General features: G+C 39.0%; 1 protein-coding gene across 6 annotated transcripts in view; it reads right to left on the bottom strand.

Moving 5' to 3' along the window:
* The window catches only part of LOC114031836 (disks large-associated protein 1), a 411078-nt gene that overhangs the window by 217848 nt on the left and 165695 nt on the right, over window positions 1–27535 (bottom strand). For all 6 annotated transcript variants that reach the window (XM_027846987.1, XM_027846986.1, XM_027846991.1 and 3 more), the window contains exons 3-4: window positions 15340–15517; window positions 9478–9718 (exon numbers count right to left, since the gene is read on the bottom strand). In XM_027846987.1, the coding sequence (XP_027702788.1) occupies window positions 9478–9718; window positions 15340–15517 (419 nt within the window). The remainder of the gene's footprint in view (window positions 1–9477; window positions 9719–15339; window positions 15518–27535) is intronic.

The following is a 27535-nucleotide window of genomic DNA, read 5'->3' on the forward strand; positions in this document are numbered from 1 at the left end:
CACACACACACACACACACACACACACACACACACACACACACACACCCTGTAAATGATATAATTAATTACTTGAGAATGAGGCGAAGACATTTTTTCTATAGGTTCTAATCTTGACTTTGTTACTAACTGGCTATGAGACCCTGGACAAATCACTTAATCTCAGGCTCTTTGTGTGCAAAGTGAGGGGACTAGTTGAGCACTAAGGTGCCTTAAGATATGTTTCTTCTATCTGTGATTTTATATTGACCTTAGACCCATTCTGTAGCCAACTGGCTAAAGAGGGAAAAGATAAAGACTAAATTAGTTGTCTGATGCTTACTTGTTGGGCAGCTAGGTGGCACAATGGATAGACTGTCTGGCTTCAAGTCAGGAAGACTCATCTTCCTGAGTTCAAATCTGGCCCAGACACTGACTAGCTTTGTGACTCTGGAAAAGTCATGTAACTGTTTACCTCAGTTTCCTCATCTGTAAAATGAATTGAAGAAGAAAATGGTAAACCACTCCAGTGTCTTTGCCAAGAAAACCCCAAATGGGGTCATGAAGAGTGGGCCACTACTGAATAACAACAAGCTTACTTGTTAGTAATGCTGGAAAAGTATTTGGAAGGGCTGTCTTATAACCCTAGTCCCTAGGACATAGACATTGGGACTGGTCCTGCGGTTTCATTGATATGAGGAATTCCCTCTACTAGCACAGGTCAATATCTTTGTAACTTGTATTATTAGATAGTTGCCTAGAGCAGAGGTGTATGAGCCAGAGATGGCCCTCAGTATTCCCTAGGGCTGCTGAAACAGATTAAAATTCAACTGGGAAACATTTAATAACACAAATAAAAATACATGAAAACATGATGTTAGTGTATGGTTTTCTAAGGCAATATGCAACCCACAGGGATCCTTATGTAAGGTTTACTGGCTTTGTTTCTATTTGAGTTTAATACTATTGGCCTAGAACACCAAAGGGTTTCATGACTTGTTAAGGGTCACAAAGCACTTTATGGTAGGGGCAGGATATAAACCTGAGGCCCCTTCCTGACTGAGGCCAACTCCTTATTACCAAGCTGCTTCAAAACCCTTTTTGACTGGTTGAAATTGTAGGCTAAGATGAACTTTTCAAAATTATTTGTGGATTTCATGTATCCATTTGCCCTTCTATTCCAGCTGTAGTAGTGATGGAGAAACACCTTTGTAGGCCTCCCCAGAGCGCATTCTTACATTGTGCTTTTAACCTCAGTAGTTGTTTGGAGTAAGAGAACAACTAGTAAGTAGAATGGATTTTCAATTTGTTTTAAAATCTCATAGGGCAATGTGCTGTTTTACTGACATCGTTTTGTTTTTCCTTGCAAAGCCATGTTGCACAGACTGTTGAATTTGAGTCCCTTATAATTCTCTAATGGTTCTGGTTCTCTCTTTGCCACTAAATAACTGGATTACATAGGACAAGTCACTTAAGTCCCTGGGCTCAGTTTCCTCATCTGAAAATTGGAGACAGTAAGAAAAGACCTCATTATCTCCTACAGGTTTTGTGATTTTCAATGTCCAAGTGTTCTAGAAAGGATAGAGTGCTATGAAGCATAAGCTATTTGTAATACTAGTTGATAAGATAACCAAGTTCGTGGCTTTTTTTCTTTTCTTTTCTTTTTCTTCAAGTAAGCCTCAGACTACTAATTTGGTCTTTATCTTTTCTCTCTTTAGCCAGTTGGCTACAGAATGGGCCTAAGGTCAATATAAAATCACAGATAGAAGAAACATATCTTAAGGCACCTTAGTGCTCAACTAGTCACCTCACTTTGCACACGAAGAGCCTGAGATTAAGTGATTTGTCCAGGGTCTCATAGCCAGTTAGTAACAAAGTCAAGATTGGAACCTATAGAAAAAATGTCTCTCCATCCCCCTTCTCTGCTCTTAGACATTTCCCAATGTCTAAAAACAAATAGCTGTTTTTATCTAAGTCAGAACCTGTTTGACTTCTGCAAATAGGCTTTTGGATGGGGAGCGACAGACTAAAACTCTGTCATTAAATGATATATTATGTTACTGTTTTTGCTTGAGTGAGCAATAAATAAGTAGGCGTGGCTTGGCTGTCATTGTGGGGGAGCAGGTAGTGTAGGAAAGCAGAAATAACAGGGAAGACATTTCCTTCTGGGAAGAAAAAAGTCTTCTGTCAGACAAATTGACAGAGCTGTACACAGTGAGGGCATTTGAAAACAGCATTCACAAGCTATTGATGAGAGAACGTGTGGGCAGGGGCCCACATGTGCGCTAACACATAGATTGTCAATGCTCAGTAAGTGGCAAAGAATCTCTTTCCTTAACCTCTCTGCGCTTGCCTTCTGCAGACATCTGTGGAAGGGGATTGAGGGAAATTGTACTTTCACTTTAAATGCTTTTAAAAGATTTTCTTAATAAGTAATTAGGATATCTCAGAGGCAACCCTTAAAAAAAGCAATATGCAGTAAATGAGTTCACTTATGATTTAGAAAATCATATTGCTTCTAAAAGTACCATCACCCTGGAAATAATGATTAAACAGAATGATTTCCATGGTGTATAAAGCATCATTTGGCTTGAAATTCTTAGATACTCTTTCTACAATTCCCTCCTATCATGACTTAAAAATATGTCTATGGGGGAGAGGGGGTAAAGACTTAGCAAGTACAATACATAAGTTATTTGGCCAAGGTAAAATAGTGTTAGATAAGTACGTTAGTTGCCAGAAAACAAGGATTTAGGGAAGGAAGAAAGATTGAAATGTGCTCACACTTTATGTGTATATATATATATATATATATATATATATATATATATATACACACATACATATATACGTATATATGTATATATGTATGTATGCATGTATTCAGCCTCATTTGCATATTTCATTAATGCTAGGTTTACAAGAGTAAATTTGAACGGACCAGAAGATCCTGGCTTCAGATCTGGAAGGAACTTCAGACAGAGGCCATCTAGTTCAACTTCCTCGACAACCTGGGCCCGAAACTGAGGTCTGAGGAGGAGAAGCGCCCTGCCCGACATCGCGCAGGTAGTATGCAGTGGGTCTCGCGAGGTAAGTGGGCTGCGTGTGGAGTCCTTTCTCCAATCCGTGCGGATGCTGTTATCAGGCGTTCTCTTTTTGTACAGCGCTGCCAATATGTCTAACTGAAGAAATGCTTTTTTTCTTCCCAAATAGAAGGAATCGTGCCAAATGTGGGAGATACCTTGTTTTTTCTCCCTCCAGAATAATCCTTTGAGCCATCAATGGGGGCATTAAAAAAATTATAATCTGAACGAGCATAGGAAAGGGAAGCAGGGGTTAAGTGACTTGCCCAAGGTAGAGAGGTAGGATTTCAGCAGGTATTAGTTAGCTCAGTTTGACTCGAGAGCCAGTGTTTTCTCCATTGCACACATGTAAAGCTGCTTCCCAAAAGAAGTGGATAAATTTAATACAGTTACGTTTTCAAAACATTAATCAGAAATCATTTTATTGACCGTCCCTACCCCTATTTCTGTCCTCTGACCCCAGAGCCGGTATTCTTTCCGTTTCTTTCATGTTGCTTTCTAAGAGAATTGGGTACAAGTTAGTCCCCGTGCTCCACTTTCACCTAAGCTTTCAAAAAAATGGAGACAAAAAGTATTCTCTCTACTTGCAGCCATCAGAATCATCCCTTCCCCCACAGCTCTACTCTTCTGTCTCACTATGGCTTGGAATTGACCTTCACTTCTTGAAGAAGGCAACTGGGGTGGCACAGTAGCTAAAGTATTAGCCTTGGAGTCAGGAAGACTTGAGTTCATATCTAGTATCTGACACTAACTAGCTGTCTGCTCTTGGGCAAATCACTTAAACTCTTCTACCTCAGTTTTCTCATTTGTAAAATGGCGATGATAATAACAGCACCTACCTCCCAGGGTTGTTATAAGGATCCAATGAGATAATATTTGTAAAGTTTGTTGCAAACTTTAAAGTGGATATAAATGCTAATTATTATTATTGTTGTCATTGTGTTGTTGTTGTTATATCAGCAAAGTCAGTCAACAAGTATTTATTAAGTGTTTACTGTGGGACAGACAGTATGTAAAATCTCTTGTAGATCCTACCAAGCTGAAAAGACTTCATGTATGGATTGGGTAATGGACTGAATGTCTGCTGTTGAAGGACCAGCCTAGCTAAGTTTTGGGAAGTCTCTTTGTCAAAAGGTTGTTGTTCTTCTTCCAGCCAAAATAATTTTTTTCTTCGAAAAAATATTTATTTAATATCTTCCCCCAATTACATGTAAAAATAATTTTTAGTATTTAAAAAAATTTGAGTTCCAAATTCTCTCCTCAAAACAATTCTTTAAACTATTTATTGATTGAGGCATAAAAGGATTGTAATCTGCACTGGTGGAGGAAATGTCCACACTGGGAAACCACAGATCCTTCAAGCACCAAAGTATTGTGGTAACTTCAGTTTCTTCCCTTTCATCTTTTTCTGGAGCGGAAATTGTACTTTTACTTTAAACACTTTCTAATGATTTTCTTAATAAGCAATTATGATATCACGGAGGCAACACTTAAAAAAGCAATATGCTTTTTCATAAAAGGGCTTACACAGAGTATGTCTTACTTAGGCACTCAATATATATTAATTGAATGAATAAAAAAACTCTGAAAAAATTACTTTGGCAACTAGGGGAAATGGGAGATGAGTTGGGGAGTGGGATTCTCATGCTTAAAGCTGATTTTAGGCCCAGAGAGAATCTGTGATTCTATTCAATACAGTTAACATTAAATCAGAAAGCAAATAAATCAAAGCAAGTATAGTGGTAATTAATTTTCCAATTCAGCTCTTAATTCGCTCCTACTTAAATGGAATGCTCTTAAATTCTCATTCACCTGAGAATAGCTGAGGGGTTGGTTCGCAAGGTTAATTTAGAACTTACATCATGAGAGATGGCATCTTATGGTGAAAAAAGCCCTGGACTTTGAACCATAGGATTATAGATCTCGAGAAGAAAAGGACTTCAAGGCTATCTAGGCCAACCTCATTTTACAGAAGAGGAAACTGAGGCCTATAGATGCTAAATGACTTACCCGAGGTCACACAGCTGGTAAGTAGCAGAGATAAACTCAGGTCCTCTGACTCTAGATCTCGCCCTTTTTACTCTGTACCTCGATGACTGACAAAATCTGAAGATGAATCTTAATTAGCCCAATAAGAGTGGGCAAGTCATTACCTCTCTGAACCTCAATTTTTCAGCAATAAAATGGGAAATACTACTTCTTGTACTACCCTCTTTTTAGTGCTCTTGAAAGGTAAGCACTTTCATAAGCTAAAGTAAGAGACTATATAAAAGCGAACTCTCATCAGTGATATGCTGGTAAAAGACAATTGGCTTTCAAAAGAAAAAGTATGTATGACACATTTTAAAGTATAATCTGCATTATTATTAACATTTTCTTCTCTCTTAAGTCTAGACAATCAACAAAGCAATAAATCAAGCCCTGATTTGTAGTGTGTGTTGATTTCTGAGGTACAAATACACAGAAAATTTAACAGTAAACTCTCTTGAGTCAGTATGAGCTAGCACCAAATAAATAGTTATTATTAAAATATTTCTCTACCCTTGTATACTTTTTGTTGGTCATATTTTTCTAGTAGGAGGAGATGAGGACGTCAGTAGAGAAAGGCTGGAAAGCACATTCTGTCAGGATAATGGAACAGATAATTGCCACAAAGATCAAGGTTAAAGGAGATGGAATGTGGATAGCTCTAAGGAGGAATTTTAACTGCTATACAGGCATTGGTAGAAGAAGAGACCTTTAGTATGACAAAAGAAGAGTAGGAGTGGTTCAGGACAAATAAGATATATAATAGGAAGTAAATGAATATGGTGGGAGGAAAGATAGCTAAAAGGAAAATTAAGCCCTACTAAACCTTGAAGACATTGAGACCTGGGCATAGGAAAGAGAAACAAAAACAGAAACACAAAAACCAATTTAGGAAAGAGTAAAAACATTTCCCTCTTTTCATAGATGAGCATTTCTTTCAGGGAATAAGCAGGATCTGAAGCCAATTTATGTATTTTCTGTGCTTTCCTCTGAGCTTCAAGGAGTGATAAAAAAGGCACATTGTATTAGACAAGGTTTAGGCAGGAGACTAATGGATGAAAAAGACAAATGACTTAATAACTTTAGTATTTTTGGTTTACAAAGAAAGTACTTTCCTCACAACAATTCTATGGGGGAAGGTAGGGCAAGTGCTACCATCCCATTTTACACATGAGAAAGCTGAGGATTAGAGAAATAAAGTGACTTAGCCAATGTCACACAGCTAGTGAGTGGTGGAATAATTAAGACCCAGTTGTCCCAAGTTTAGCTTATGCTTTCACTCAAGCATTCTGAGCTTGTATTGGTCTGATCAGCCACAGTTGAACATGTATGTTAATCCCCAACATAGCAATGTCACTTTTGCCCTTTTCAAGAATGAAGGACAACAACCAACTAACCAGTCAAATTTCTTCACAATTAATAGGCATGCATGTGAGTGTGCACATGAGGAAATTCTTAAGAAATGCATGGGAGGGGCAGCTAGGTGGTGCAGTGGATAGAGCTCCGGCCTTGGAGTCAGGAGGACCTGAGTTCAAATCCAGCTTCAAACTCTTGACACTTATTAGCTGTGTGACCCTGGGCAAGTCACTTAACCCCGATTGCCCACCCAAAAAAAAAAAGCAAAAAAAAAAAAAAGATGCATGGGAACTGTCATAAGAAAGGGTTCTTTTTGGGTGGCTCATGGAATAGAGATGATGTAATTGAGTGACACCTGAATTATAACTCAAATGTCTGATTAGATTACTTAGACTTTATAAATGCCTGCTCCTTAATATATAGATTAAATATATTTTGTTTTCTAGTACGTTTTTACCTGGAATCACAAAATCACAGAAAAGACCAAAGTGTTATATATATGATGATAATGTTCAGGGTGAGAGTTATCACCAAGTCCATAAAAGTTGTGCTTCATCACCCTTCCATCAATGAATGCACAGATGACGATTTACGTGGGCTATACCTTCTTTTCCACCTCAGATGCATCCAAGTCTTGTCTAGCCTTCCCTAAGGCTTCAGGGCTTAGAACAGAGCTTCAAGTCAGTCTGGCCTCACAGCTTGTTGCTGTGGACCATGGGGTGCAGGTGATGAAGTCACCTTTGTATTCCTTTCACTAATTTCATCTTCTACTGTCCTACTCCAAGATACAATCAAACCCTGAATATCTAGTGGAAGAAGAAGAGATCCTAATTTCAGGCCCTACTCAGTTCTTATGGCTACTTTTAATATCAGGAGCCCTAGGCAATCCAAGCTGTATCTGGACCCAGCCATGAATGACCCAGGAAGACACTGATGCAGAGTCCCTGGGAAAGAGTCAAAAAAGAGAGAACTAGTAGAATGCAATGAAAGCCTTACAGGAGGGTATAGACAGAGACATGGGGAGAACACTGCTGTAAGGTAAGGGACAGTACATTGGAACAGCAGTAACTCTTCTTAAGCCTTTGAGACCACATTTACTGCACGAACAAACATATGTACACAAATATGCCCAGGAATGGTTTAGTTTTTGATTTTTCCTTTTCAGAAATGAGTCTTGTTTTGCTTAGAAATCACTTTTGTGGTTCTTGCCTCTGAATTCCCCTTGAAAGCAAAAATGTGCATCTGGACCCATCAATGTCAGGAATGAACTCAGTCATCTGTGGAGGTCCAGGCCACAAATTTTTTCTGCTGAACAAAGAGATTACATCCTCTTTGACCAGTGGGCCTGCTGTTGAGCACTCGCCCTCTGACAATCCTCCTGCCAAGGCAGAAAGGTTGTCAAAAATGATTGTCTGGTTGCCACCCTAAAATACAGTATAAAGTATACAGTATAAAATACAGTATAAGATCTTGCAGAAATCATTGGCAGCAGCCAACCCTCCTTACTGTCAGAAGCCTTTTGACCCAACACCTTAGTTTGTATTGGTACAGGATGAAGGAACTCCCAGTATCCAGTCTCCTTCATCAAGTACGCCTCTAATCCTGAGTCTTTCTGATTGCATAATAATTTACTTAGGTTCATCTACATACTTTTTTTCAAGTCCACAGAAGATTCTAGATGAATTCTAGTGATGAATAGAGATAATTAATGAAATTTTCATAGCAAATAATGCAATGTTCTGGCTCTGGACCTCTCCTTCTAGCTCATTTATTATTTCTCTCAGGTTCCTATGGAATGTTACTCTCATCTAAGTTACCAGAGATTCAGGAATAAGGTAAGTCTATTTAAGACATGGTAGATTTTCTTTTGGGAACTCATGTGTTACATAAGCAAACACACAGACTTCCAATGTGTTCATACATAACTCACGGCTCCATTTCTGTAGTGGGCTCAGGTGTCACAGTAACCAGTTAAGCTCCTTTTATGGCCTCAGTGGCTAAGAACTACCAATAAAAAAAAAATACAGTTTAATAGTCACCACCTGGATGTAGTATAGTGGGAAAGGAGAGGCCCTTTTTTTTTAAAAAATGAGATCAGATGCTTTTAAATAAAATAATACTGAAATGAATATGCCTTCCATCATAATAAAATAAAACCTGCAACACTCAGGAACCAAATTCCTTTATCATTTCCTTAGCTCTTGTTTTCTGGTCCACCTATTTGGTTCTACTGAGTTCTGAGTAAGTTTTTTAAATCCAGAGAGTGAAATAACATTGATATTTTGTGAAAGAAAACTTATGGTCAAGGGGTCAGGTGTGCCAAAGCATAGCACCCTTAAGGTGATCATTGTTTAATTAATTTATTTTTAAGCCCCTCTAGCTCCTCCTCCCCAATCAGAGAGAAAAAAACAAAACAAAACAACGATCCTTATTAACAAAGAAGCACAATCAAGCAAAACAGACCCACACATTTAGGTGACCTCTTCTTTTTCTTTTTTCTTTTTTTTTCAAATCAAAGATGGAATTGAGGGATTGGCATTGTTAACTCTTGTTAACAGGTATGAGTTGTATTTGTAGAATTTTGAAAGACTTTCCCACATGCACTATACTTTGACAATCCTTTTGAGTTAGGTTTGATACTGTGATTGAAGTGGGCAGTGAGGGTGAAAGGACTCAGACAGGGAAGAGGAGAGATGAGTTGTGGGGGAAGCAGAGCTATAGACTGAGAAGTAATGTTTTGGTACCAGTATCTCTTTTGGAAGAAGGGAACTATTTAAAAAAAATGAAAATGATCCCAAACAAAAATTCCAGATACTAAGATCATTTGGACCAATAGCATATTTCATCAGCACAAGTGGGTGTTGGGCTACTCAAGAGTCAAAGTGTGCCTTTGTCCGAGTGCATCCCAGGCACTAGGTTTCTAAGTTACATCTTTAAGTCTGGAGTCCTATGAATTTGCCTCACCAGCTTTGTGAGGTAATCAGTCAACCCCAGCTTTGAGCTGATCCCTACTTTGCTCCTTTGTTCCTTACCAGTGCTGCTCTGAATGGTCCTCACGGTGGTAGTTGTTCGGGGTGGGGAGGAAGACCTCAGGGACACACATTCATCATCCTGGGAACAGCCCTTCTCAATCGCCCTCACATAGCTATGGCTCCTCATTCGGAAACATCCTGGCATTGGCAGATCCAGGGCTTCTACAGCTTGAGATTCCAGTTCACTGAATACAGACTCACACACAGACTCAAACTGACCATTGACTTCCATCTCGCTCACCTGCAGGAGAAGAGAGAGTATTTTCTTTAATTTAGGAAGCACAAGAGGGCAGAGACATCCATTCAAATTCTACTCCAATGCCACTTTGTGGTGTGGGACTGACCTTAGATCCTTCAAGTCCACGCCACCAGAAATCCAGCTCTAGCAGATTCTACCATCTGGAAAGGTTGTGAGTGTGGGTCTATGTTCCAGGACCAAGCTAAGTGGCATTCAGAGAAGCTGTTTGAACCATATAGTTGTCTACCAACTGATGAACTTTTTTGGCCACAAAGACTGTCAACTAAGGTTCAGAGGGAGTGTAGACTATGTCTGTGGGGAGAGTACTAATGAAGTTATAGATCCCTTAAATAGTGAACTCAAAGCGTGGAAGAATGTATAAGGGAGAGAGGATGAAAGGGAAAGGAGAGGAAGAAAAAAGAGGAGGAGGAAGGGATTGAGGAAAGGATAGGAGAGAAAGGAGGTGAGGGAGAGATAGATACAAGGGGTATTTAATGGTAGTTGATGCTGTACCATGTGCTTTTGGTAAATTGTAGGTACGCAACACAACTTCAGTCATAGCAATTTCATAGGGAGAATCATGAAAAACAAAATTATGGTAAGTTAAAAGTTTTAAATATAATATTCTCCTTGAAGCAGCAGTGAGGATGGAGGGTGAGGGAAGTCAGGCATTGAAATGGGGCCCAGCAAGACATTTTGTGTGACCTTCATATGGCATTTTTTTGTCTATAGACACACATATTCAGGAAGGTAGAGGTATTTGCATGTATCTTCAACTTGACTTTCTTGGTGAATGAGGATGGATGACAAGACCTGAACCTTTGAATTTATTATGCAGACTTGTTGTTTGTCCTTTATTCTTTCTTTCTTTATTTTTGGTGAGACAACTAGGGTTCAGCAACTTGCCCAGGGTCACACAGCTAGTGAGAGTTATGTGTCTGAGGCTGGATTTGAACTCAGGACCTCCTGACTGCAGGGCCAGCGCTCTATCCACCTAGCTGCCCCACTTTCTACTTATTTATTTTGGTGATTTGTCCTTCATTCTTGAAGAGGACCAATGACATCAGGAGGCTGATGTCTTTACTTGCAAGTGAATTGGATTTAAGTGAGGCAGGGCTGTGCAAGATCAACAGTCTCACTCTCTCCTCCGGAGTCATTAGAGTCCAGTGGCAAGACATAGATCAGGATGACTGGAGAAGACCCCAGATATAGTGGGAGACCTTGCCCTTTTTAAGCTAAGGTCTTTCCCAGGTCTCAATTCATCTGAGGCAACACTCATTCAGAGATTTAAGGCTAGGTAAGAGATGAAGCAAAAGATGGCCCAGTTTGCCTACTCAAAAAAAAAAAAGAAAATCAAACTGGGAGGGGAAGAGTTTCTGGCCAGAGCAGAAACAATTGCTATTTACACTCTTTCTGAGCTATCAAAACCCAAACAAGGATCAAGTGAGGCTGGGGCCTATTACCTGTCCATCAGTGAGAGCCAGAGTGATTTGGGTTTTAGGCATGGTCAAGTAGTTCTATTTGAATACCAATGGGCTTTATCAAAGCCCGGTTTTCCAGTGCACTATTTCAAGAAATCATAAATGAAACTATATGGGAAAGAAGGGTTAATTGTCCCAGTTTTTTTTTTCAAATGATAGAATATATAAGTGGGGAAGAGAAAAAAAAAGGCCAAGGTCTCCCCCTCATCTGGGGTCATCTCTAGTCATGCTGATCTATGTCTTGCCATTAGACTCAGATGACCCTGGAGTAGAGAGTGAAGCTGATGACTTTGCATAGCTCTGCCTCACTGAAATCCAATTTACTTGCAAATCAAGACATCCTCTTCCTGAAGTCATTGGTCCTCTTCTGGAAGGAAGGATAAAGAACACCAAATAATGCAAACTTTGGAAAACCTCTTTGATTCTGAATATTTAGTACACCCCATTTGAAAGGGGGAAATCAACCCCACCCTTGGAGGTCTTCTAGTAGAGGCTGGATGACAAGTTGTTGGGCATGTTATAGTGGAGATTCCTTTGTTGTATGGGTTGGGACTGGAATTGTTGCTGAATTTCTTTCCAACTCTCAAATTCTAGGATTCTGTGAAAAGTGGAGGTAACCATTTTCATACTTTAAAGGAAGGAACACAATTAGAAACCTCTTCATAGAAAGAGGCTGAACCCTCAGTGATCCTGTGATCTCAGATATCGTTCTTCTCTCCCTCCATCAACTATTTGAGAACCCTCAGATTCTGGTTCCTTGTTAAATAGCACAGCACACATTTTGTCATTGCCAGGTATGGGAGACGTTTGATTTGGACAAGTCACCATTTAGGGGAAGGGGCTCACTTTGTGTTTGGGGGCTATAGGCATATATTATTTTTTAAAATTTTCTTTACATTATTATTATTATTATTATTATTTTTGGTGAGGCAATTGGGGTTAAGTGACTTGCCCAGGGTCACACAGCTAGTGAGTATCATGTGTCTGAGGCCGAATTTGAACTCAGGTCCTCCTTATAGCAAATATTATTAATTGCAATATTTTCATACACTGCAATAAAACTTTTCTCACTCCAGTTTCTTATAATGTGTTTTCTGATCTTTCATTTGCTCCCTCCAGATTTCTTTCCTAGATTTTCCTTGTTTGGTGCCCTCTGTAATTACAAAATCATAAAATTTCTCAGTATGTGATTTCCTCTCACCCCCTTAAACTGAAGGCATAGGTATACCTATTACTCAAGTAGTTTGTAATGGCCTTGGGGCAGATGAAAGAAAGGGTTCTCCTCCTATTCCCCACCCCCCCCACTCCTCCGGCCAGTCCAGGACATATCCTCTAAAGTTCTGATAATAAAAATTGTAGGAAGAAACAAAATCAGCTTTTAATTGGAAAATGGTGGATGTTACACAACATTTTTTTCACTAGTATCTATTCTTTTCCCTTCACAAGCCAAAATTTCTTGTTTTTGACAGACAAGAAAACACTAGAAAATAAAGCACTAAACCAGGGCCTAGTGTGGTTTGGACCATGGCCAGAGATGACTACCCAAATATTTAGTCCAAATAAATTCTTTTGTTTGGATAAAAGTTATAGTGTGTTAGTGAGCATATGGTATGTGTTTTGGTCGTTTGCTAAATAGTGTATTTTCAGAAGCATTTTATTTTTATGAGGTATTGATATAGAAAACAAATAATCAGTTATTCTAGACCAATTTCTTGACTTAAAATTCCTTAGAGTAGTTGGACACTGGTATGCCAAAGAAAACAGAATAAAATGCAGTTGAATGCTATACTACTATTGCTGATAGTAAATTTGTAATATTTTGAGGATGAGTGTTGAGGATCTCTATCATCCTAGAAACCCAACTACTTATTAATGTGCCTACTGGGTGCCCAGTACAACTTCAGGCATAGGGACTTTCACAGGGCAATCATCCTCCCAGTGATTAACGGAGATGTCACAACTAAGAAGGAAAACAATAAAATCATTTGTAAAGTCATTGGTTTGTTTGAAAACTAAATACGACTGTGAGAATCATTTACCATCAGGGGCCCATTTAGGATAGGCCCTTTTCCTCCATATTATTAGTGGCACAAATAATTATGCGATTGAATTGTAGAGCCTGTCAAGGCCCAACTTCACATGGTGATACATCTTATACTATGTATCTCAACAACATCATTTCCTTGATGTCTCATTAACATGTCACCTGAGGGGAAAATACTGCCTATAGTAAGGTCAGGAACAATAGCTTATGAAATAATAGCAGTAGATAGTATGGCTAATGTGTCCTAGGGGAAATTGCATATTTTTCTTTATGAGGAAAAAAATCCAATGCTCTAAATATAGTAATGTAGTCAGGGTTGAGCCATATAAATGCATAAATGTTTTCTGAGAAAAATTTCCTAAAATTGCTGATGTATTTTGCAGGTATGCCAACTAGGTTTAGACAGCTTTAGATTATATGTCTGCCTATTATGTTGTACCTACTAAAAATATCTAAATAACATTAATATTTTACTATACATAGAAAACAAAAACAAAATACACTTATAAATTGCCCCCATATTATACTGAAAGTTTGGTATAGCTTGGAAGGAGATGTTATCTATCAAGCTAACGATAGACAAGACAAAATATCTTGGCTAATGTTAGTTGGAAGACATAAGTAGAGCCTTATTGAGTAAATAGATAATGTTATGATATTTTAGTTCAGCAAATCCTATCATACATGAGTAAGGCAGCTTATGTAGGCACCTTGCCTATGAAGACTTTCTTGGTTCTTTTCTGCACTGCTGTTTTTGGGTCCTTTCTGTTGTCCTCCCAGCTTTGCCTCATAATCCCTTGCTTGAGTGCTCCCATCTCATATGACAGGGGGACACAGTGAGGGAACTGTGCAGTCTCATTGAAACTAATTTTCTTTTAAAGGATCTGCTTTCAATGCTGAGTTGCTACCAGTCCATCACCTACTTCTCTCTCTCTCTTTCTCTCTCTTGTTTGTCTGTCTCCACCCTTCCCCATCTCTCTCTTTCTTCCCCATCTTCCTCCCTTCCCCTTCCTCCTTACTTTGCCCTCACTCTAAATCTGTATTGACCTTCAGTGGCTCTAATTTCTTATCTCATGAAAGAGAAAACTAAGGCATCCTTAATATTATATCCCTAACTGTTGTTAGATCAGCTGACTCATTGTATCCCAACAAATTCTGTTCATTTTAAACTTGGTTTATGCCCTCTCTCTGGTTTGGAATTCCTTTCACATTCTTTTCCCAACCCAAATTCTATCTGTCCTTCAAAGCCCATTTTGAGTCATCTCCCACCCCAACAATGTCTTCTCTGATTATTCTAGTCTGCATTGATCTTTCTACTTTTTGAAGTCCAATGCACTATTATTTGTCCTAAACTTTTGAGGGGAGGGTCTTATTTCTATTGTGTTTTCTATTTTCCCTTAATGGTTTCCCATACATAACTTTTCTCCCCTCAACTAGATTGTAAACACGTTGAGGGCGAGGAATGTAACAGATACTCCTCTTGTATTTTTCCCAGTTTCTAGGTTTATGTATTAGTTAATTGGGCCTAAGGAAGGCATTCAATAATTCCTTATTGAATTGAACTCTAGCAGACTTTTAATTGTCTTTCTCAACATGTTCAAAAATTATTCTTTTGCAAAGGGGTACCTGAAATACCCAGGTCAAAGAGAAATAAGTGTTCATTTTTTGTATGAGAATTTAAAGTATAATTTAAATTAGTAGAATAAATTGAAATTCTAGGTCAATAAGCAAAATTTTGGAGGTAGGTAGATGGCTAAGTGGATACAGCCTGGGATCAGAAAGACCTGAGTTCAAATGGAGCCTCAGACACTTACTAACTGTGTGACCCTGGGCAAATTGCTTAAACCCTATTTGCCTCATTCTACTGGAGAAGGAAATGGCAAACCACTCCAGTATCTTTGCCAAGAAAACCCCAAGGACAGTATGATCTGTGGGTCAGGAAGAATCAGACATGACTGAACAACAACAATAAAGCAAAATTTTGAAAAAGGGTCTTGTTTTATCCCATTGCCTCGGAGGTGACCTCTTCACAAATCCTGCAACACTGCAAGGAGTTATCTGGGAAGAAAATGGATCCCTTCCCAGAACCTCCAGCTCACCTGGCTGATTGTACTCATGGCTCTCATGTAGCTCTCATTCCTAGAGCGGAATTTTGGTGAAGTGAGAAGTCCTGCAGGATCCAAGCTATCCAAGCTTCTATTGATTGAGACTTCGCTCACCGCCCTCAGGTAACTGTGGCTCCGGATCTGGAGTTTTGGGGAGTGTTCATTGGATATCCTGGAAAAGAACAACGGGAAAGGTATATCTGGTCATTTCCCCAAAGGTATGAAGTAACAAGGTCTGGCAAAGTCATTATTTAGGCAGTCCAGTAAACGGTGGCTGGAGTTACAGAGTTTCTGTCATTTGGCAGTAGCCTCACCATAACCTTTCTGGAGCAGGGCTACTCCTAAAGGGTGAACAGGGCCAGGACATCTCAGAGGACAGACAAGGATCTGCCAGGTGTCCTGTGAGGTAATCTCCATGCTTGTACTTTTCCAATGGGTGGAGGATAGCTCTACCAGGTTTCCCCAAGAATTCTGCCTCATGGCCTGGCATGATGGAAATTAATCTGGTGTTCTTTTCTCCCTCCGATTTTTATGTGTTTACTCTTTTCCTGTACCTATTTCTTCCTTTCTGTCACCCCTGATGGGGCTTCCAAGCACCAGAAGCAGTCAAGTGGGAATGGATTTTCAACTATCTCTATGTTTCATTAAAGAGACAACTGAAAATGCACAGATGGATGGATTTCTGGCCTTAGCATCAGGCAGTTCTGTATTCAAGTTCTGCCTCTAACACATATGATGTGACTAGAGGCAAAAAAACTGAACCGAGCTCAGTGCTCCTGGCAACTCTAAAATGAAAAGTCACAGATAGCTTGCTGAAAAGCATTGGTGAGCAGAGTTCATTCAAAAAAAAGTTCATTATGCCAATGAAATCATAGGTCTGGACTAAACCTCTTCAGCCTTCAAATAAAAGCAAAATGTTTCATTTATTTGGAAATAGAACTTAATAAATAAATGATATTTTATTTTTTTCCAGTTACATGTAAAGACAATTTTTAACATTCATTTAAAAGAATTTTTGAGTTCCAAGTTTTCTCTCTCTCACCTTCCCCCTTACTGAGACAGTAAGCAATTTGATATAGGTTATATGTGTTCAATCATGCTAAACATATTACCATATTATTCATGTTGTGGAAGAAGACACAGACCTAAAGGAAAGAAGAACCCACAAAAATACAGAAAGTGAAAAATGGTATGCTTCGATCTGCATTCAGACTCCATCAGTTCTTTCTCTGGAGGCGGATAGCATGCTTCATCATGAGTCCTGTAGAATTGTCTTCAATCATTGTATTGCTGAGAATAGCTAAGAAATTCACAGTTGATCATGCCATAGTATTGCTGCTACTGTGTATAATGTTCTCCTGGTTCTGCTTACTTCACTTTGCTTCAGTTCTTATAAGTCTTTTCAGATTTTTCTGAAATCTGCCTGCTCATCATGAAACAGAACTTCATGGCTAAAATGTACACCACTAAACTTTTCTTAAAGTTCTTACCCACAATACACAAATGCCAATCCCAAAACATCAGAAATAGGTATACTTAGTTTTATAAAAATCAAAAGTGAAAAAAAATCCATCTATTACACGACACCTCAAGAAGAAAATCAACTTCTATGTTAAAGATACCAGCCAAGTCAGTCAAACCCCAGTTGTTGGCAGTAAACATGTCGCTAATATTAATATCCAGAGAATGATCATATAATCTCAGATTTAGAGCTGTATGGAATCTTAAAGGCCATTTAGTCCAACCTTTTCATTTTACAAAGGAGGAAACTGAGGACTGACTCACTCAAGGTCTACGAAGGTAGAGATGGGATCTGAATCTAGGACATTTGATTCAGGAGCTGATAACTTTTTGACAGTTCCACAATAACACTGTGATAATATCAGTCTCATTTTAAAAATAATTGCAACTGAACATAAGAATTGACAGCATTAGGGAATGTTTAGTGAGATAGGCATAGTACTGATTTCTTACGATTCTGTCTTTGGGAATTAAGGATACATTCTTACAGTATTCTCAACTTCTATTTAATAAGTGTTTAGACCACAACCACATCATATTCCCAAAGGTTTTATTTAATCAATATATTATTTAATAAATATCAGTAGATATTATCCAGTGGTAATAATTAAATCTGACAGCTTTCAAGAAGTTAATATAAATGTTATATTAACAGCTAATATAACAATATTATATTAGCAGGCCAACCAAAAAAAATAGACATAAAAAAATAATATCCAAAGTAAGCCTTTGCCTATTCTTACTGGCACTTCAGGAGGCCTGATTAGTATTAAAAAACTTCTGGGGCAGATAGGTGGTGCAGTGGATAGAGCACCAGCCCTGGAGTCAGAAGGACCTGAGTTCAAATTTGGCCTCGGACACATGATACTTACTAGCTGTGTGACCCTGGGCAAATCACTTGACCTTGGTTGCCTCACCAAAAAAACAAAGAAAACTTCCTTATAGGTTATTTAAATAGTTACCAAATAAAAGAAGCTGTCTCTCATGCCACACAAGTATTTTCCATTCACTAGATATCTTACTGTGACCCAGACTTTGTTATTGTGTGAGTGGCCATATTGATATCCTTCTCACCACCCCTACAAAGCCAAACTAAACTCAACCACAGTCAAATAAATGTACAGGCCTGCTTTTATTTTATATTATGCAAGAGCTCAGTTTTGGAAAAACAATCATCTGACTAGCAGCGGTACTGTGTAGAATGCTCTTTCATCAATAGACTTGAAATTTAGGTGATTAAAGTTTCTTCAGCTGTTCTGCTATCTGACCTAGAGCTCTGAGAGTGCCATCATAAGTAATGAGGCTATTCTGTGTGGGGATGGGGCCAGCAATGGCCATGGCCATCATTTCATAAACGGTGTGTATTAAAGTTGCAGAAATGAAAGTCACAGCACTTTAGAGAATGAGCAGCGACCTTCTGATGGATGCTGCCATGAAATGTTGTTATAGCTGTCTTTTGCTGTAGCCTATCTGCTAGGCAATAAAACTTAACCCCAGCATTTCCAACACAGAAAGAATTTGAGTAGGATTGAATCCCTCTCTTTTAGAGTGTCATCTGTTTTAAAAAGAGATTGACTTTTTCAAAGTTAACACTTTACCTAATATTTTAAAAAAATTCCTACTAGCTGTGTGATCCTGGGCAAGTCACTTAACCCCAATTGCCTAAAAAAAAAAATTCCTTCCTTTTGCCCATTTAAAGAATGATGCTGGACATTATCTTTCTTTTCCCTCTTTCTTTTCTTTTTTATTATGGAAAAATGCTTTCATTGCTTTTAAAGAATGGGAAGTAAAAAGTTAAAACTTTTTTTTCTATTACTTCTGGGGTCATAGTGGCATGAAAGCTCTGTCTGTGTGTGTGTTTGTATGAATATTTTACACGACCTCTTGTCTTTTCGTATTGCCTCCTTTAGTTTTCATTTCAGTACCCAAAGGCCAGTAGGACATCCAGAAGGCTATTGGAATGTGGGAAACTTCCCCATGAGCCTTGCTTGCTTTTACCAGATTTTGAAAGACATAAAATTTAGCTTGGGCAATATGGAGAGGCAGTGGAGGCTTTGACCTTAACCACAGTCCTTTTATAAAAATGTGCTCACTCTCCTCTCTCTCTTCTCTCTCTCTCTCTCTCTCTCTCTCTCTCTCTCTCTCTCTCTCTCTTTCTCTTTCTCTCTCAATTGAATAGGAATACACAGACTTTGATATGGTTTATTTTCTTATAGTAAACGGTTTGGAGAATGTATGCTTAGCTGGCTTATAGTTGTGTGTGGGAGGAGAAAAATATGATTTCTTTTCTTTCTTTTTTTTATAGTTGTTATTGTTAAAGATAGCAGAACCACGGTTTTTCTATTCTCTTATTTGTTCTTGTGGGAGTAGATTGTGCTCTTTTCCCAGTTACCTAGTAATTTATTTATAGCTTGATTTTCTGGTCTTCCAAAGGCAAAACTTTTGCTGAAGTGAGTGACTTTTGTTTTTCATTAGGAATGAAATGAAGCCCCTTTCTCTTGGACTGGTTCTATCAGAACAAAGCTTCCCAATGATTGGCAGCATAAAGCTGGGAAGACTGTTCTATGTTAGCCTTTGCCATAGTGATACTTCTTAGTGTTGGGACATCACTATCTTTAACAATTGCACTTCTATAGTGAGGAAAAACATTTTTGCAAGATTACAACTAATTTAGAAGCATGACCCAACTATTATTTATTCTAGTTGCATCCTTTACCTGTTTGTGTTTTTGATTTTTAGCTGAAGACTCAATTTTGTGAAGATTATGAATTCATTTTTCCAAATAAGAAGTTCCCTGAGGGCAGGGAACTCCATCTTTAATTAAATTCAATTAACAATATTTATTGTGCAGTCACTATGTGCTAAAGAACAGTATAATGGATTCTGGGGGTACATAGCCACAAATAAAAGCATTCCCCTCAAAGAGCTTATGTCTTCCAGGGGAATGGGATATGCAGGGTGGTAGTGAGAATGAAAACTGAGGAGGGAGTGGGTGCTAATAACTGCAGAGATAAAGGAAGGCTTCATGGAGGAAGAAGCACCTGAGTTGGATCTTGAAGGAAGATAAGGATTCTGAAAGGAGAAGGTGAGGAGGGAGTGAATTTTAGGAATGGAGAGCAGCTGATTCAACAAATTTACAAGGTTGGGAGATGGAACTTTTGGGGAACAAATAGTCTTTTCACTTTTGAATCTCTAGTACCTAATATAGTACTTTACACTTGGTAGATGACTGATAAATGTTTGTTGAATTTAATTTATTCATGAATCATAAATGGTACAATGGCAAGAGCATTGGTCCTGGAGCCAGAGAATCAGTGTTTAGATCCTGATTCTGTCAATTACTACCTATATGACCTTGGACAAATCACTTAATCTTACTGGGCCTCAATTTCCTTAACTGTCAAATGAAAGGGGATAAGACTAGATAGAATTTTAGGTCCCTTCCTCCTTTAAGTCTGATCCTATGAACATGACATAAAGCTCCCTGTAATGTGCAGCACATGGTGGCAGGTGCTATGGGTGCTAAAAGATGAATAAGATATTTTTTTTTCCTGCTTTTTTAGGGCTTACAATCTAGGGATTTTACAATGTGGACAAAACAAATCAGGCTAAGAGTAAGAAACTTCATGTGAAAAATGGCTTCTATAATCATAATAATGCTACCCTTTGTTTATATAACACATTTAATTTTTCAAAGATTTTACATGAATGTGACTTCATTTCATTCTCACAAAAATTAGGTAAGGTAGATAGGGCAGGTATCATTCTCATTTGATAAATTTAGAAAACTCAGGCCTAGAAAGGTTAAATGACTTTCCTGAAGTTCAGTTCAATTAATTTCAATTGGACAAATATTTGTAGACACATACTATCTGCAAGATGCTATGATAGACAAAAACTAGTCCTTATCTTTTCACACAGAGAAGCCGTGCAGAGGATGGATACAGAGCTATAACTTCTATGGGGTGACCAGAGCTTTGATTCAGGGAACTGAAATTTAGAGAGAGCAAAAGTGTTAAGCAACGATTTAAAAAGACTATTTGGTTTTAACATCGGTTACATTTAAATGTTGACAGCACATGCACTCTAATAGCTGTTAAAAACACCTGAGTTTAACACCTAGTAAGCAAGAATAATGAATTAAAATAGGAAGCTACCAGATGGTACACATTGTTAATAAGTCATCTGTGTGCTACTAGAATAAATAATTCTTCTTCCTGCTCAGTTAAATTTGTCTTAATTACTTGTATCATTTTCACATCATAAATTACCAAGTTGATTTAAGAGTTGTTTCTTGCTGCTAGCTTTGGAAACCAAAACAGCTCATTAGACTCTGGCCAGAATTAGAACCCAGTTCTCCTCTCCTGTAGTCCTATAGTCATTGCTTTGCACATGACATTTCACTATGTGCTACATAAGCCTCATGAGTCTCTGTTAATGATAGATTTCATCAGGGCAAGAAGTCTGACTGCTTTTCCTTTTGGTAGTATATATTATAGATTTGAGCTTAATGCATTTAAAACTGATAAGAGTGAATTAATTTGACCACTACCTCTCTGACAATATTAATAATTTTCAATCAACAGATATTTACCGAGTGTCTGATATGTGCAAAGTACCAGGCTAGTACTAGTAATGACCAATTTTGGTAATCTTTCTGAAGATTTAAAGAACAAAGTGAGGAAAAAATAATACATGATATGAATATACCAGTGGCATAAAATGGCATATTTAGGCAGGAGAGGGTAATCTAGCAGATAGAAAGACACAAAGACTTGGTTTCAGGTTCTACTACATGTAGGTACTAGTTACATGATCTACACGATCTAATTCCTCAATGTTCCAGGCTGCCCTCTGAGACTGTAAGACACAGAGAAGGTATATTGTCAGAGGAAGCTGTTCAACAACCAGGGCTTCTCTCTATGCCAATGAAATCACTGGTCCAGTTACTAGACCTCTCTACTGCCAAAAACAAAATAAAAGCAAAGCGAAACAAAACAAAACATCTATCAGCCAACATCTCCTTAAACATTTCCAGTGACAGAGGAATCGCTAACTCACAAGGCAGCCAATTTTATTCTGGCCAGACCTAATTGTTACCAAATTCCACTTTATAGCAGATTGGCATTTATGTAAAAGCTAAGTACATTTCTCAGTATATCTACAGCATCCTGGCACTTTGGGTAGACCTGGTTTCTTTGGGTACCTCAATCTGTACTACTGATCAATCACTATACCAGGTGAAATTGGCCTCTTTTTGTGGGCTCGAGAAGGAAATCACATGTTTTACACCACATAAATTTGATTGGCAGAGCTTTCTTTTTCTAATTTAAAAAATCTATATTTATGGATATCATATTTTTATATCAATCCTTTCTAGATTAAACCTCCTTTTAGACACATAAAAATGATTAAATGAAAATATCTGCTACAGAAATCTTATCTGTAATATTCTGTCCCCCTAGTTCCTGCCTCTTCCTCTTGGCTTTCTTTAACTTTTGGCAGGGGGAGTTAGTGCACATCATGGAGAGCCACATTTCACAATTCTTAACAAGCCCTAAAGGGACACTTTTGGGCTAAGATCCTGAGTGTCAAACATCAGAGGTCTGTGTGTATAGAAGTCTCTCTGGCAATACTCTAGACCACCAGATAGGATTGACAACGCATCTCATAGATTCCTAGAATAAAAGAATTGGAACAGTCCTTTGAGATCTAGTCCTAGTCTAGTTTCTGCTTTCTCCTTCCAGCTCTCAAGCTTTTGTTTTCAGAATGCTGTCCCAGCAAAGCAGTGAATATGAAAGTGCCTTGAAATCTGGAACATGCTATAAAAATGTAATGACATTATTATTATAGAAGCACATGTATATGATGCTAGCCATTGCCTTCCCTTTAATTGCTTGCATCACTTGGTCTCCACTTCATTTTACAGAGCCCAAGGACAAATTCAACATGTCTAAAACCTAGTTCATTATCTTTTCCCCAAAATCTTCCTTTACACAGGTCAGGACCCCTACTGCTTTGGGATCCTGACTGCTCTTTTCTGCCATGGAATTGTGATCTCAAATTGAATAATGGGCAAGAGAGCTGCTGGGTAGCACCCATTCCTGCTCCCAGTGCAGGGAGTGCCCTGGAATCTCTTTCTGTCCAGGTTTCAGTTCCCTTAACTCTCCTTGGACAGGGCTGCATTTCACCACCATTTCCTCTGCTGCTGTGCTGTGCTCTTGGCCAGACCCCACCCCAGTTCCTGGAGACTTTTCTGTCTTCCCAAGCTGTCTTGATCTAGAAAAATGACTTGTATGACTTGTATTCCTTCCTTCCTTCCTTCCATTTTATTTTTCCCCAATTACATGTAAAAACAATTCTTAACATTCATTTTTAATAAAATTTTGAGTTCCAAATGCTTTTCCTTCCTCTTTCTTTCTCTTCCCCCCTCCTTGAGAAGTCAAGCAATTTGATATAGATTATACATGAGCAAACTCGTGATTTTTTTCTTGGCTTTTCTGCTCAGAATTTGGTTTGGTGCATTTTCTAGGTCATTGTAGAAGAGTTTTGGTGAGAGCTCAGGCCATGTTGCTAGCTCTTACTCCTGGTGGACCCTGGATAAGGATGTGTAACATCCTTAAGACCTGAATTTCTCCATCTGTGAAATGAGGGGATTGGACCACACTTTTTAAATTATTGTGCTAACCACAGACTATTCAACGGTGGATCTTCCTGACAATCATTGGCCTGCCTAGACCTTTAGCCAGGGTCTGTTGTGAGGGACTGTCTGATGTTGGCTGCTGCCAAGTGGGGGTTCTGGCAAGATTGGGGTAAGATCTGGGTATTTGGAAGTAACCGAGGCAGGGGCTGTGGTGGGCGGAGTTGTGGTGAACTGGGATGGGCTGGATATGGAGAAGCCCTGAGGCAGTGGGCAGTGCTATGTGAGATAAGCTGGGGAAGGTACAGATTACAAGGAAGTAGCACATGCTCCTGAGGCAGGGGTCTGTGCCACGTGGGAGTGGGACGGCAGAGGACAGTTCCCTTTGCTTAGTCCCCTCCCTAAGTGCAACGTCAACCCCAGACGCCTCCTTCCTGTGTCCTTCCTGACTTCCTGGGTCACGTACCTTCCCTTTGTGTAGCACTGACCCCAGACGCCTCCTCCCGGTATCTGGGCCTGACTTCCTAGGTCACGTACTCTTTGTCTATGCACTAATCCCAGACGCCTTCCTCCTGTATCCGGTCCTAGCCTCCTGCGTCACTTCCTCTCCCTTGGTGCGCTAAACTCAGACAGCCCCTTCCGGTATCTGACCCTACAATCATTGACTAGTAGGCGGGCTGAGGAGGAGGGGCTAAGTAGGTACTTAAGGAACGGTCCTGGTCGGAGCACGCTCTCTCTTTGCTCCTGTTCTGTTGCTCTGGCCTTCCTGCTTGGCCTTGCTGTGATGGCCTCTGAATAAAGCTCGGGTGTTGGCACCTCCTGGTAGGCTCGTCTCTGTGTGTGTATCCAGGTAGGCTCCGAAGACTGGTAAGTATGACTCCGGCAGCCTGCTCCTCATAGGAGGAGAGTGCACGGCGCGGCCGGCACAGTCTGTGACCAAACTCCCCCAATGCTTCACTCATGTGTTTGATCTTCTTCCTAATACCTTTCTCAGGGATAGATACTCCTTGGTTTCCTGCCATTACCTTGCAAATCTCTTGAGTTTTCTTGCTCTGGGCACCCTTGATATGGAATCTATTGTCACTGCCTATGGTACTGACAATTCAGCCTTATATCTAGGTAATATGCTTTATAAGTATTGGTATTCCTATTCCAGTTGGAACCCTGGTGAACATTAATAAGTAAGAGGTGACATCTCCTTTCCCAAGGGAATCACACATTTAGGGCACTTAATAAATATTTGTTGAATGTAGTCATTTATTTTGTAATTAGCTAATGTCTATGTAATTTAACTGAATGCCTTATGTCTAGAAAATTAAAGTGTGGAAAAACATAGGAATAGGAAGGCTGGATTCATGCAGTTTGGCAACATACTTGAAATAAGAGAGATGCTAACTAGATTTTATGGCTTTAAATAATTTTTTAAACTCACATTGAGTTTTTACTGCAGTAATGAAGGTTCTCTGTTGGGCAATGCACTATCTTCATGCCCATGGCTATAAACCACAAACTACAGGTCAACAGCTTCATGTTTTTGTTGTCTTCTTTTCAGTTAGAGTCTAGTTTTTATTTTTTGTAACATTTCCAATTCACAGGTGCCTGTAATATTGATTTTTCCCCCTAAGGGGAAAATACTCTTTTAGGCAAAAAACCCCCATAAACATTTAATTATAGGACAAAGAACAGGTTAGAAATGCAAGAAGAAACTTCTGAAAAGTTTGGTCCACATGGTGTATTGCTCAGTTTATTTCAGGATATTGTGATTGAGAACAGGCAAGAAGCAGTGAGGCCCTAATTTAATTAATTTTTTAAATGACTAATCCATTATTAATTGAAATCCAGACTGCATACAAGGGAAAGGTTGTGATTGGTATTTATGAGAATAAATTTGTCCCCTCCCTCCCAAAAAGACTGCAGGATCTGTATCATATTTATCTTTGTACACCCAGTATCTAGCACATAGTAGGCATTAAATGGTTGTTGAAATGAATCAAGTGTGGATGTGTATTTATTCTAAGAGTTCAGATGAACTACTTATATTTCTCAAGCAGTTAGGTGGCACAGTGGATAGAGTGCTGTCTGGGCCTGGAGTTAGGAAGACCTGAGTTCAACTTAGGCCTCAGACTTTTATTAGCCATGTGACTCTGGGTAAGTCACTTAAAATCTGATGTCCTCAGTGTCCTCAACTGTAAAATGAGGAAAGTAATAGTAATTCTCAGGGTTGTTGTGAGGATCAAATGGGTAATAATTGTAAAGCACTTAACACAGTGGCTGGCATAGAATAGGAGTTTAATAAAAACTTCTTCCTTCCTTCCTTCCTTCCTTCTTTCCTTCCTTCCTTCCTTCTTTCCTTCCTTCCTTCCTTCCTTCCTTCTTTAATTTACTATTCTGTTCAGTAAATTCACTATGACTCAGGGAGGGAAAAGCATAGGAATAGCAAAGCTGAGGTTGCAAATAGCAAAAGCCAGAGGTGGTGGTGGTGTGATGTTACCAGTGCTGGCACTCTATCTACAGGCACCATATTTATTACTTCATGCTCAGCACATGCACTGAAGTCTTGCAGATTCATGGAATCACAGAGGTGGAAGGGTCTCTGGAGGATCATCTGATTTCCCTTTTGGGCAGATAGATATAAACTATTTAGAACATATGATTGCTCTTTTCTCTTCTTGATATTCTCTTAGAGATTGTCTTAGAATAGAAACTTCTCTGCAGCCCAGTTTAGCATTTCACAAGCCTGATAGGCAAGACCTGTCTGGCTATAGTTTTTTTGTGTGTATGTGTGTGTGTCTCCTTGCTATAATTGAAGCCCATTTTATTTTAATTTTTTTTCTTCTTGACAAAGAACGGAGTATCCTCCTCCAAATACCCTTCATGTACAAAAAAATGTTATCCCCTTCACTAAGCTAAAGGATTGGAGTGAAGTGCCTTCTCAGTTATGGAGAATGCGGGGAAATGGTTGGACATCCTGGTTGCTTTAGGAGAATCAGACACCAGGTAAAGAACAGCAATTATTTCTATATTCTGTCTGGGCCCTGACTTGCTCAAGCACCTATGGATGTCTGACAGTAGCTCCTTGTCACCCACATACTGGGCCCTCTTGAGTGCTAGAGATGATGGCTGAATAAATGTTAGAAAACACAATATCAACCTGCCATATTAACATACACACACATAAGGACATAACCATTTGCTGTGTTTTATATCCAATTCAGCTACAGAAATGCAATACTCCTAAAACTTACATTTAGAGAAAATGATTACTCATTCATCTGAAAAAAAGGAAAGAAATGTTAAGAACATTAACATCATAGATCTTGAATGGAAAGAGTCACCCCCCACATGAGGCAGATATGGGTTTTTAAATACTTCTCATCAAAATGGAAATAAGCTCACCAATCCATTATCATCATAGTCAAATAGTATTTAAACAACCATGTGTTCTCTATCTAAATCAACTAGCTACAAGGATAATATCAATTAACAGCTCATAGTTGGCAGCCAAAAGCTTATTCAGAAATGTGCTTAGGTGAGTTCTCATTAAAAAGACCACTTCTATTCACATTCAATGCTTTCCAGCTATGTTCAGTTACAGCATTTTCTCACGCCACATATGACAAATAATTGAAAAAAGATGATCTATTTTCTCAAGGTCAGTTTAGCTTTTCAAAAGATAAGCACTGAACAATGAGCTATCAACAAATGAAATGGAAAAAAAATGACCTATTGGCTCTCTTCTCCTTTTGGTAAGTTCCTCCTGGGGCCTCCATTTTGGGGAGGTTCAAAGCTGGCCATAATTAGCACTCTGGCTCTACTTTTAACTCTATGGCCTTAGATACCATGCCTCAGGTACCTTCTCACCCTGGAACTTCCCTCAGTTCCTGGGGGGGGGGGTGTCTTCTTACTCCAAACAATTCTCCATTCTTCCAGGCACCTCCTGCTGGTGAATTACTCCTGAGTCTTCCATTCTTAGGAGAGGCCCAGGCCAGCCACCCCTCATTCTCCTCTTGGATCTACTTCTATCTCTTT

Source organism: Vombatus ursinus, unplaced genomic scaffold (assembly GCF_900497805.2).
Source record: "Vombatus ursinus unplaced genomic scaffold, bare-nosed wombat genome assembly UNPS02015255.1, whole genome shotgun sequence".
NCBI classification, from domain to species: domain Eukaryota; kingdom Metazoa; phylum Chordata; class Mammalia; order Diprotodontia; family Vombatidae; genus Vombatus; species Vombatus ursinus.